The sequence below is a fragment of the Passer domesticus genome, chromosome 3 (assembly GCF_036417665.1).
Source record: "Passer domesticus isolate bPasDom1 chromosome 3, bPasDom1.hap1, whole genome shotgun sequence".
NCBI classification, from domain to species: Eukaryota; Metazoa; Chordata; class Aves; order Passeriformes; family Passeridae; genus Passer; species Passer domesticus.
Genome location: NC_087476.1, coordinates 54,765,355 through 54,778,853, shown reverse-complemented (window position 1 = coordinate 54,778,853; position 13,499 = coordinate 54,765,355). Strand labels below are relative to the sequence as shown.

Here is a 13,499-nt window from a genome sequence, read left to right as displayed (position 1 = left end):
CCAACTCTCAAAGCAGCAAGAATGATGTATCTGGGATGCTGCCATGTGCATTGGTAACCACAGCGTTGGTGCTGCTGAGGAAACATTTCTTTCCAAATTTGTTCTCTGGAACAAATCAGCTTTCTCCACATGGTGACTCTGTCTGCCCACACAGAGCAGAAGTCCTGTCCTCTCTTCTTCCACAGCCTTCTCTCTTTCCCAACACTCTATTCTTAACTCCTGTCTGAAAATCCCAGGGGATCTGTCTGGCAGTGCATGGCTTTGGACAAGTGCCTGGTGATAGGAACACACAACAGCCAGGACCCATTGCATTAATTAGAATTAAGAACTGGCTTTTTATTAAAACATTGCCTTCTATTGGAGACCAATCTCCTACCAGTTCCAAAAATGCCAGCATAGGCAAAGCAGCACCTGTGCTCACCATGATTCTTTAAACACTCAAACACAGAGCCTGGAAGGTCACAGGAGCTTTGTTACATTTTGGCTGTGCAGGGGTGACTCCAAGGCAGTGATTACAGTGGGAGATCCTTCAGGATGAGAAGAGATGGCTGCATTTGATGGCCAAACTCTCCTGCTGTAGGCTTCATATGGATCCCATGGAATGCATGGAACCTTTACCAGTGTGAGGGCTGGGCTATCACTGATACAAAACAAAAACCAATGCCATTTCAGAGATCCAGTAGGTCTGATAAGTGGTTTTATATTCCAAGTGAATTTGTTGACTGTAGTTTTTATACTACATCATATAGGATGTAGTATGGGAATGATAATGATGTATGGGAAGCTACTTCATCATATGCGATATAAAAGTAAGGATTATGGATGTGCTCATTATTGTGTGTGATAGCTGTGTGAATAAAAAAATTGGCTCAAGTGAGGTTTATTCTACATCTCATAAACAGTATTAACTTAAATCCATTTCTTAAACTACAGTACTTTGTTAACTAGTTGTATATAAAAATTCAGGGAGGTGCTAACATCCCCAAGTAATCTCTGTTGAGCTGCAAATCTCTTTGTTGGTTATCACTGCAGGCTGTAGACCTGGCACACAGGACTGACACAGAGGGTAGAGGAAAATAAACTACACGGAAGGAGAGAATGAAAGAAAACAGAAGAATTTGGCTTTTTACTGATCTGTCTGTGCAACTTCAGCTGCCGCTGGTGACAAAGTCCAGGGCTATAAATGGAATTCTGATTGTAATGGCCAGGGGGATGTGAGCTTTGGGAGTAAGTGCTGAGGGAGAGGGCACACAGCAGTAGCTAAGTTGCTCTTTTAAAACTACTGGTTGCACTGAGCTACAGTGAGAAATTGCTCCACACCACACCCATCAGAAGCAGCTGGGTTCATCTGGGAGTCCTGGGCACACACAAAGGTAACAGAGACTCCAGTTCAGGTTTTATTTGTATTGTAGTACAATAAGAGTGCAAGTTGAACGTACACATACTGAACAAAATGTAAAAATATTATTTATGCAATGCCATGGGAGGAAATTAACAGAGCAATGCAACTTACTTAATACTGACCCTGTTTCACCTCATATTATGGCAGGTACCAGTCACCTACACGATCTGGAAGGGACACAGAGTGAAAACTTACGAACTCCAGCCAAAGAAAAGCCTAGCAAAATCTGTGGGAAGATGTAACATTCTCCCAGTTCTGTGCAATGGGAATGTTCTGTTTGTTCCCAGTTCGACAGCTGAGCAACTGCCCACTGTAGCACTAAAGCAGAGTGCTGCCAAAAAACCTGATCCAACTCTTCTCTCTCTTCTTGCAAAGTAATTCTGGAGCAGTCCTCTCAGTACACAGGCAGCTAGGCTTTCTCCCATATAAAGTGCATCTGGTTTACACCTTGTGTGTGTATATACCACGTGCAATGACTTTCCAACTTTCCCTATAAAAATCCTCCAAGAAAGGAGGTTGCCTCGCCTCAGTACCTGCTGCTGACACCTGCAGCCTGCTAATGACCTAGTTTGAATTGCATGTTTTTTTACACCTAGCATGTGCCGGTGCACCACAAGCATTTAAGTATCCTTTTCCCTGTGCTTTCCCTTTCCCCATATGCCTTATTAATTTACAAATCAGAGTTTTCAGCTAGAAAGTGGTGAGTAAAATAATTCTCCCAGCCCTGGGAAAACAAACCTCTACTGAATATGAAACCAGGGTAGCAGTCCTAGCTTGAGCAGAGTTTTTCTCCATTGTTGTGGTAACTATGCTGAAGACTGGGAAGTGCCGACACAATTGAATGTAATTTCTTTTCTGCTAATTTTCTTGCCTCAACATACTTCTATTTTCTTCCATGTTCTGAAGGACTGTAGCAGATTCCATGTAAATGGCTGGGACTCTATTGTGCAGCATAAACAAAAATCTTCTATGAAGTAAAACTTTATTTTTCAGTTGCAGCCTTCTCTATACTGGTCTTTTGATAAAATACATGAAAGATGCTGGTGGCAAAACTCACATAACATTTTGGTAATCGTGCAAAAGTAAAAACATTCAGTTATCAAAAAAGCATTATAATTTCAACCCCAACAAGGTCTGTTTTGTTACAAGCAAACAGACAGTTTTATTATCTGTAAAGTAATATGCTGTAGCATAAAGTGTCACATATGTAACATTAAGTGTTTCATTTTCAGACTATGGCACAAATACACATTAGCCATAACAGTCTCATCTGGCTACCTGTAGCCTAATTTTTGGCTGATCAGTTTTTATTTTGATAAAATGAAGTAAAAGCTTCTGAAAAGTAAAATGGGTACATGAAGTACAATTCAAGAATCCTTAGAAAATATTAACGTTCCCTTATATAATACAGCATAAATAATTAATGAAGATTTTCTTGATGTCCAGAGAGAGTTAGGGATCCTAACCATCCATGGAGAACTAGCGCCATTAGTTTGGTAAATAAGACCAGCTGACTCGGTTGTCACACAGTACCTTCTCAAAAGCTTGAACACTTCCCAGAAGGATTCAGATGTGTACTGGCTCCAGGAGAATATAAATAGTCCACCAGTGCTGAACTTAAGTTTCTTCCTTTCTGAGAGTCCTTACTCAACACTTCTAGTGAGTCTTTGTGCTTTGAATAAAACATGAGCTCCAGTGGAGAAAGCTGGTTCGTGCACATTTTCCATTATCTTCAGAGTTCATTGTGTGAGTTTTTCTCTGCAGCTTTGAACATCAGAATGGAATTAAAGATTTTTAGGGCCGGTCCCAGTTTAATGCTCATTATTTTGACTATGTCTGATTGGGTCATTAGCAGGAATGCTTCTCCATCAATTTGCTTTAAAAGAAAAACACACAAAGCTATCAATAGTGCAGTGCAGCAGCATAAAAGTTTCAGAAAACATGAAAAGGAAAGTTCCAGCAACTTCAGACAAAGTTAAGGGCTGGCTGAATACAAACACTTTGAAATGTTTTCAGGAGAGCTTTGATTTCAACCTTTAGACAGATCAGCTAGTCTAAGAGAACAGGATGATCATCTTCCTGCTCGAAAACAACCGTCTGGCTAATTTTTATCTAAGCAGTTCTCATTTTCATACTGACAATATAAAACCTATTGAAAAGTAAAGTGGGTAAATTAAGTGTAATTCAACTACACTGAAGCACAGCAATGCTTTTAAACATCTTAGCAATTCCTTTTATGCAAGCATCCACAGGAGAAGCTTCTGGATCTCACTCCCAGCTACAGAGCTGGAATCCCCTTCAGGCCACCACTTCTCTGCTCACTAAATAGCAAACTGAAATTAATTTGATCACAGATGAAAATAGGGGCCAGGTAATAAAACTGCCTCTTTGACACAAACACAACAGAACATTTCAAAACATGGAATATTTTTTCTTTGTATTGTTGATATTTTACTAAACATTACAAATGAACATTCTCCTGTACCAAATCACTCAGCAGGAGTGCTAAATCCCAACAGGATTAGCCCCCAGGGTCCTCACTTCAGGGGCTTCAATGGGGCCAACATTTCCTATATAACCTTTGGATCACTTAAACTTTTGGTAAACTTTCAGTGTAAGCTGGATATCTATACATAAAATGCAACTGTGGTTAGATAGGAGCACTGCTTAGCCTTAAAGATACTAACCTGAGATAAAAACAATCTAAATTCCTGTAGGGCTAGGAAACAAGTTTTCTGAATCAGACATGCTGCAAAGGACACCCCAGCACTCTAAGTTGAGGAATACAGCAGTCAGAACAGCTCCATGTGGTAACCCACAATTACTTTCTACTCATTTCGTACACAAAGCCAGACTTGGTGGGCTCAGACCTTGAAGTGGGTGAACTTGGGGCCCCCAAATAAAAAGCTGAAGCATCTTAACAGAAGCAGGCTGAGGGTTCATTTCCGTAGTAGAAGTTTGAACCAGCATCTTCTACCTACTGATGTCAGCCACTCCATGCCTCAATGACCTCACTGACCTCAGTGGGGGACATTTAATTTACTAGTCACAGAAAAGGCCTGAGAGGCTGAATCCTAGAGAAGGGAAATATTTTCTCACACCTCTGAGAATGAAAGTGTAAGGATTCAGCATCTCTTGTAGCATTTGCTGTTTGCTGACTTGATTAGCAATACGCCAACTTTTATTTCTAAATTCATTGATGAGACACCCTAAGTGACATAGGAGACGATCCAGGCTTGAACAGTAAAATGCTCAACATATGAGCTAGTGCGAAATGCAGCCTCTCAGTCCTTTGATAAGCAGCTGTAATAGTCATTACAGCACAGCCTGAAGACTTCTGTTGCAGGAGATTAGCAGGGCCATCTGTATGCATTTTCCTCAGGAGGTGCCTTCCCAAGTCTAAGCACCAAAAATTATTCTTCACTTGAAAGGCTGGCTGACTCTGCCCTTTCAGGTCATCTGGCTGGGATAAGCACCTGATCACTCTGGCATCTGTGATCAGACTGCCTTCTTGAAGCTAAGCATTAACAGGAATAACAAACCTCTGGGCAGAAAAAAAATAAGACAACCTAGCTTATAATGCCTAATATATCTAAAATACCTATCCATTCCTAGTGACAACTTTGGAAAAATAATCTTCTCAGATGACAGAAGTGCACACCTCACATGCTCACAGAGTGAGTACATGCTCCTTTGAACTACATGATCTTCTCACTTCCTGCTGAGTTAAATTACATCCATTAATTGGCTATATCAGGAGGAAGAGCATCAATAGCTAAACGTGATGAGACAAGACGCAAAGAGTTTTAAGAGATGGCTATCTTGAACCACTGTCCTGCTTTGTTTTACTTATTAACATCCTGCAGAAGTAAAATAACATACTTGCTTATAAATCTTGTCCAACCAGACCAAGAGAGAACAGTAGTAAATCACAAAGTTTGTAAGTAATTTCAATCAGCAGGAACAAAGTTGGAAAAACACCTGGCTGACACTTGGCTGGTTTTCTCTTTACTTTTTTCCCATATCATGACTTGAAAACCAACCAAATCTTCCATACATTTGCATCTGACTTTAAACAATATGACACTGAAATGGACTGCCCAGGGAGGTGGGGGAGTCACCATTCCTGGAAGAGTTTTAAGAGGCATCTGAATCTGGTGCTGGTTGGTAAGGTTTAGAGGCTAGAGGGATAGTGATAGGTTGGAGGGTTAGAGCCGATGTTTTAAAGATCTCTTCTAACCCTGATGATTCTATGATTCCACACACTTCATCCTACTAATTTACAAGTACTTCTACCAGGCTTTCTTGTCTCCATCTTTTTGAAATAAAATTCACGCACCTCATCTTTAAACACCTTGCCATGTTCTTCACATCCTGGTAAACTTCGTATAAATTCAGAGACCTGCCACCAAAGCAGACAACAAAAGATTTAGTGAGACTCATGTTTTCTCAAAATAGTCTTTAAGGCTGACAATCATTAAAGTCTTTTAGCTATTGTTTTTACAGTCTCATATTAGATGTTTCACCTTATTCTGCAAGTGCATAGAGTCATGCTTCTTTCGTTCTCTGATTAAATGAGATCCAACTGCCACAGGTGCAGAGAACAGTCACAGGTACTTGTGAAAGTAAAGCAATGACAAAATTCTGTCTGTCCAAGCATTGGTTACATACCTGAACAGAGGCTCTAATCTTTACATCAGGTGTTATAGCCTGACCATATCCATGCAGTTCCTCTCTGCACTATGTTCTCACTCTCCAAAGCAGTGTGACACATCCAAACTATGCACCAGGAACAGCTTCTTGCTTCATGAGGACCCCTACACTGGGGTCCATTTCTCCAGAACGTTTGTGTGGGGACTAGATGTTGGTAGTGGAGACAATGAGCACTTGATATGCTGGGCGATACATTTAGCACTTCTCTTTACAACACCAATGAATATACTTTTTTATATATATATATATATATATACACATATTTATCTGTCAATACACATATTAATTAATACTTCTGGAGCTGGATGGCAGCAGGATGAGCATTTTGGGGATCAGTTACATTAGGTTTGACTGAGTCTAATCCTCTGAGTACTCATGTATTATTCTTAATCTATGGGGATAATCCAAAGCTCTGAATCAGCCTTCGAGGACAGTGGTAATAAGACAGAAGACAAAGGGGGAACCTACCTCATCTGTACTCCACTTAGAAACTTTGCTGGCTGGGATCCCAGCTACACTTGGAAGGAGCTTGCTCTGCTGTTCCCATCGCAAGGGTAGGCCAGGGATTTGCAGCTTAGAAGACACGATAACTGGCTGAGAGAGAAGCCTCTGTGTGTTGGGTTCTTCAACATCTTCAGCAACAGGAAGCAAGAAACAAGAATTAAATCCTTCCGTCGATGATGAGATCAGTCACAGTAAAAGCACATTCATTTCTATTCATGGGCCTCCCTACACAAGCTGTACAGTTTTGCTTGAATAGTAAAATGCCATGAATGCCATACCAGAATTGGAAGTGCCATGACTGTTCTCCACTAGTATGACTATCATGATATTGGCTCTCTATAAATATAACTACTCCTACATGGAAGAAGTCTCTTTCAACACAACACAATTCCATGCCATCAGAGCTGTTAGCATAACACACCACAGGTCAAACAATTTTAAATATTTTGGTACAATAAATCACACTCACATTTAATAGTAGTATTGCAATACAAGAATTAACTTAATTTTGGGGTTGAGCTGTTAGAAAATCAAAAGCAGCACTGCACTGCTACAAAATTCCAAATGAATCAGTTATGCTGTTCCAGCCCACACAACATTTATGGCTCATCCACAACAAAAATGTTTTTCAGTTCTTCTGAGGAAAAAAACGCAAATGTCTGCAAATTCTCTGCTTCTACTTTAATTGAATGTTTTGTTTGGAAAATAACATTAAACTCCTCCATGCTGCATTTTATCTCACTCATCCATAAGGAAGGAATGATCTCCCATCCCACTGTTCCCAAAGGTAATGTACTGGTGGGAGGTTGCCTTCAGACAAATGCTGCTGTCATGTGGAGAAAAGCAGCAGCTGCAGATGTGTGCAGCAGGAAAGAGTGAAGAGTCATACCTCAAATGATGTCAAACTGCATATGACATCCCTGTTCATTTAGATCCATTGGCAATGCAAAAGCAACATGCCTGCTCTCTGAACTCAGGCCCAAATGCTTCCCAATTGCCAACTTTAATTGTGGAAAATCTCTGAAATTCACTTCTTAATGAACAGTCAACAATGTACACTCTTAATGCCTAATATTCCTTAATGACATGGTTCATGCAGTTACTCACAAATCCCTATGCTATTTTTGTTTGGATTGCTCATTCCTGTTGCAGTTCCATTCTACTTTCATTTTTGAGAAGTTGCTATTAACCACAAGTTCTCCCAATCCTTACTGTTCTAGCTTTCACACATTTGCACCCAACAACTAGGGAACAAATTCCCATCATGGGTTTTTGCCAGCACAGTGTGGCTGATCTATAATACACCTAACATAGAACGTTATTACATTTGCTTGTGTTGTTCTGCTCCTCTAGCCTAATTTTTTGTTACTTTCAAGATCTGTCCTCATTCCATATTAATGCCTGTTATTCTGAGGAGGACTCTTAAGCCGTTTAGTCAGCACTGTCAGCCCACTCATTCATTTTTTTTAAATAGACTCCTTAATATTTTACTACCATTATACTGTCATTCTTCAAAGAGAGTTCCCTAAATGTCTTTTTACACTTCACTGTTGTTTTACAAATGCTCCTTAGAGCCTCTATACTAATAAAAATCTCAGTGAGAAAGGAATGTGAAAGGTAACAACTCTGCTGAGTGTAAAGCATATTTGACTGAACAGTATCTTTCTAATTGTCTCCTTGAATCCCCTCCCTGTCCTTTCCCTCTGATCTTTTCCTTCTAGACAAGGTGTCTTAAGAGTTGGAAATGTAAGTGTTCAGCTATTTTTCCCTTTCATTCACAAAACATGCAATATATTGATAATGCCACATAAATAGCAGACTGTAATGCTGTGTGAAGAAAATACCACACAAAGCACACCCTGTATTCATGCATTTAAATATATGTATACACACAGCAGCACACAGGTACAGGCATGGTGAGCAGCATTCTCAGTCTGTGTAGTATCTGCCTCACAGGTAAGGCAAAGAGCACAAATGGACCATGCAAAGTGCTAATTTACTCAAATAGATGGAAAAAAATTTAAAATAAAAGTCCCTAGCCCTGTAGCAGATATAACCACAACATCAAATAAAAAGGGAAATTTAGATTTAGTGTGGGTAACTTTGTAACAGGAAGTCCAGAACACACCACTTTGGCTACAATCTATATCTCTAACACCAGACAGTTAAAATTTTTCCCTACTCTCTGGAGTAGGGAATGCTCTGGAGTATTTCTCACTCTGCACGCCCTGCTTCCCATACAGAGGCAATCTGTCTTTCTGGGCCATAGAAAATATGAGATATATTCCAAGTTATGTCTCAACTGGGACATTTAGGAGAAGAGTAACTTGAAGTGCACCAGAGGTTAGCCATCACAGAGCCACAAACAGGTTCTTCAACCACTCAAGTGAAGAAACAAAATCTGCTTATTTCAAAGAAGGTAAGTGGCAAATACTTTCTAGCATTAATGACAGACCATTACCACTGCTCATTGCCTCCTGCACAGGAGCATATATAAGATTTTTAGCACAAGATTTATGCCCGTAAAAAAAGTTAGTATGAAGGGGAAGTGATTTCAGTGGAGTTCTTTAGCTCCAAATAATGTTTCTCCAAACAAAGGGAGGAGAGCAGTAAACATTTCATAAAGTTATCAGTAGGGAACTGGTCAAGTGAGTACAGCAAAAGTAGGCTGAAGAATAACAAGGTAGGTGACAGGCCAAAAAACCAAGGCAACAAGCACAGGTACCAGCAGTGACAGTTCATAAATTCACAATTATTTTATCTTGAGATTTCCATGGCTATGACAGCAAGAACTTAAAGATCCATTTTCATCTTACAGCTTAAATGTGCCATCCTACTTAAACATATAATAACATAACATTATGTGTTTAAAAAGGACAACTTTTCCAGACAACAATGTAAGAAAATGTTCTATATTCCTAAATCTAACTATGCAAGAACCTAGCAAGCAGAGGTTGTCGGTCAAAAACAGTCAATTTTGTCAAACTCAAAATGCTTCACAAAATCAGGCCAGTTTTCTTAGATTTAAAAGAATAATACCAGACAATTTCAAATGCTTCCAACTATTTGAAATTTTTTGTGTCAAATCATGCAAAGGTTAACATCAAAGCTGCATATTTCCTTCCTGCTAAAACAAAATAGCTAAAATTACTAAAAAGTTTCTTCTATTTGCTTTAGAGACTTGCTTCTTTTAATGCTTCACTTTCTGTAGAATTCTGAACTACACGTTTCAAAACACTAACACGGCTTTTTCACAGCTCCTACAATAGATGGGATCTCTCAAATTTTACACACTCACCGGAGTGCCTCTGATCTATCTGAAAAGTACTGGCAGATAAATAATGCCTTAAGATTAAAAAAATGCATCAGGTTAATATTTAAAAATAAACCACTACCTTAACTTTATCTTTATGCAAGCTTTACCACTATCACAGAATTTCCTGCATTTTACAGAGATGAGCTCACTTAACAGGCAAGACATGTAGCTCTTAAAGAAACAGAGTTACTCAAGTCAAACACTCAATTTTGATGGAAGTCTTACAAACTGCTGTTGTACAAAAAAAATTCTAAAGAAAATAATCCAAAAATACAAGGAATTAAGATTAGGAAATTAAGAACACTTAACTTGCATTGACCTAGTATCAGTTAATAAAATTGTTGCAGCAAGGCTGCACAGAAACAATGCACTGATTCAGTCTAAAAACAAGCCTGATACTAAGATTCACACATGAAAACATCAGCAAATCTAAGACTCTGATATTCTGGATTTGTGCTGTATTCTTTCTAAACAATGAGGATAAAAATCATTAATGAACAGCTGCTTCAATCTGTCCAAGTGGATCTGTGAACAGCAAAGAGTTTTGCTACAGCTGCACATACAACCACTCAGAATCACTGAACAGAAGAAAAGTCCACATTGGAAGAAATCTTTGGAGACCATATGAGAACTTCCCTGTCTCACCAATGAGGAACCACAATCTGTCCATCACCCCTCAACAAGACTGAGGCTGGGTTAAGTAAATCACCTTAATTTTGCTTTATATCTATAATGTGTAAGTTCTTTAAATTTCAATACATTTTTGAGGCAATAAGTGAACGTTGTACATTTACAATTCAGAATGGTTTAATAAACTATTTTGAAAAGTCAGGGGAAAAACATAATTGAAATGAGATTTTTTTTATATTGCCATTCATTTTGCACTCATCCTTATAACAGTGATAAAGTTCTTGGAAAAGCCTTTGACAGATACAAGATAATCTCTCGAACAGGTAGGGAGAAGGGCTGCTGAATTTTTCCCTTTAAGGAACATCCCTTTGGAAGTTCCTTCCAAATTTGCCCCAAATCAGGACACAATGCTCAAAGTGTTGCTGTCAAGAAATTTTTGGACACAGACAGTGAATGTGGAAAAGAACTTGCAATACAGTTTCATGAGAATTTCAAGGGACATCATACTGCTTCACTTCTGCAGTGAAACTTAATTGAAACAAATTAAGAACTGCCAATTTACCTTTGATTTCATTTGAAATGAGTAGCTTATTTTCTGTCTCCTCATCTTCACACTCTTTGTACTTTATGGCATCCTTTGTTTGTAGTACTCCACTGAGGAAAAGAAGATGTTCAATTTTTATTAACACATCATAAAAATCACTAAGCATGATAAAATCTCTTGCTAGCAATACTACTGACACACCAGGATTCCCACACAAATGATGCTGTATCATTATAAAATAAAGAAAGAGAGGAAGAGAGGATCTTATTTCTGACTTACACAGAATGGCATGACTGACATGAATTTTGCAAAGAAGGCTCAAGAATAGTTTAAACTAAGATTATGTGAACCATACCAACACACCTGACTTGATAACTGAAACTAAAAAATACACAAATGGAGGCAGTGGATGTGTTCACATCATAAGGTGGGAAGAGTATATAGCTCACATATACAGCTGCATGTCCTACAAAGCCTGGCTGGTTATGCAGGCCATTTTCAGGAGCTGTCTGAAATAACACTCCTTTTCCTCTGCCCAACATTCGTCTCTACAGGGCATCAACTCCTTGTCAGTACAATTACTGACACCCTGTTGTGCAGCTGCTAATGATCCCACTGAAAATATCACTGAAAATATCTATATTCTTTTGCATCTGCTTTTGCATTACTTCTTATCCAGCTGCTCCCTAAGCTTTGCCAGCCCAAAAATTTGCAGAAAGGGAATGTCTTCCCCCTGTTGAGAATAACTGGGCAAGAGATGTGGAAATAAGAGAATTTCTCAAGATGGGGATGTGTGGGGTGTGTGAATTCCCGTCAGCCCTTGGGAAGTTCCTTTTCAAACTCTGCCTTCAGAAGGTATTTCCAGAGGTATTTCCTGGTACTTCCTGGTTTCTTACAAATGTGAAGTGACATGAATTTGATGACATTACGTGTCTACTTACTTCTGCTTTTTAAGAATTTCAGAATACTTTAGCCAATTTTTACTAAACCACCCCAGATACTCAGAGCACTCAGATATACCAAGTACAAATGAGCATTTTCTAAAAATGGGCACCAGAATGATTCTTAGAGTAAAGACTACAAGAAATCCCACTACCATATGAACTGACGCTTTACCATCTACCTCAGAAGGAATCAACAAGAACACCTTAACAAATGTCAACATCACAGAGGAAAAGCAGATGCACACCTAACACTTTGTTAGGCATCAAGATTAGCTAACCTCAAAACACAAATCCACAGAAGAAACAGACCTATTTAATTCCACTGTTTACATTTATACTGTTGAATCCCATTTATATATTATATACAAGAAAACATCTGTGACTAAATCAAGTAGGAGCTTCAGGTTCACTGACTTCAACAAAAATATAATTATCACACTAGTAATGGTGCAAAACGAACAGTGCAGATCAGGAAATCCAGCTTTTTAGTATGACAGCACACAAATAATAATAGTATGACAACCAATATCAATGGAATACATACAGCATGCACAGCTTCTTCCGCCACAAAGGACTTCTCCACAGTATCTTCCTCAGAAAGATTTATTCACTTAAAACTTATTTTCCAAACTCCACAAACACAGAAAACTTTCTAAAGTAACATGCTAAAATAACTAGTGCAATTAATTCCAAAGGCAAAGGAAATGACAGCTGTAATTCTGCTAAGGAAGAGAGATCACCAAATCCTGTGAGGAAACAAGTACTCCCTATTTTCTTGAGAGCAATTTTCATAGCAGCATACATACAGAAATTTGACCTCATTAGTTAAATACAACTGTATCATGAATTGAAGGTTTTGGTTAAGAGGCTGGAAGACAAATAGAATTTTTTTTAAGAGCCAGTATAATTTGATTCCCCAAGTCTGAGTATTCAGCTTCCTTCACTGTAAAGATTTCGAGAATAGAATGTTTATTACAGTGAAATTCTTTTGCTACTCTGAAGATACTTTAAAATTCAATATGCTGTAGGTATGTAATTTTTATCATGACTTTTAGTGTCAGGAACATTCCAGAGGGACACACTGCAGTATTTATGTACATAATTATATTCTTGCAAACCAAAATTTTCTAGTATATTTATTTGACGCATAGAGAGAGCCAAAAAAAAAAAAAAAAAAGCAAGAGAGAGAGAGAGAAGAAAAGGAGTAAGGGGAACTAGAGATTAGCTGAGTACCACTTAGATTTAACATGACAAAATAAAACTCATGTTTGGGATCATTTGTGGTTGGTTCCTCAATGAAAGACTTCTATGAAACAGAAGATTACCTTTGAATACAAAGGTATACACAATTGAACTGCAGTCAAACATAATTAAATCCACAGTATGAGCTCAGCAACTAAAAAGCACACAAGTGTGTGTATCTATGTCTTCAATTATGCATGTGTA

General features: G+C 38.5%; 1 protein-coding gene across 9 annotated transcripts in view; it reads right to left on the bottom strand.

Annotated features, from left to right (window-relative positions):
- Positions 1-1,384: 1,384 nt before the first annotated feature.
- L3MBTL3 (L3MBTL histone methyl-lysine binding protein 3) overlaps positions 1,385-13,499 on the bottom strand; it is a 78,130-nt gene continuing 66,015 nt past the window's right edge. For all 9 annotated transcript variants that reach the window (XM_064413139.1, XM_064413140.1, XM_064413141.1 and 6 more), the window contains exons 19-22: positions 11,128-11,219; positions 6,584-6,747; positions 5,742-5,804; positions 1,385-3,278 (exon numbers count right to left, since the gene is read on the bottom strand). In XM_064413139.1, coding sequence (XP_064269209.1) covers positions 3,135-3,278; positions 5,742-5,804; positions 6,584-6,747; positions 11,128-11,219 — 463 coding nt within the window. In that variant the 3' untranslated portion in view covers positions 1,385-3,134. The remainder of the gene's footprint in view (positions 3,279-5,741; positions 5,805-6,583; positions 6,748-11,127; positions 11,220-13,499) is intronic.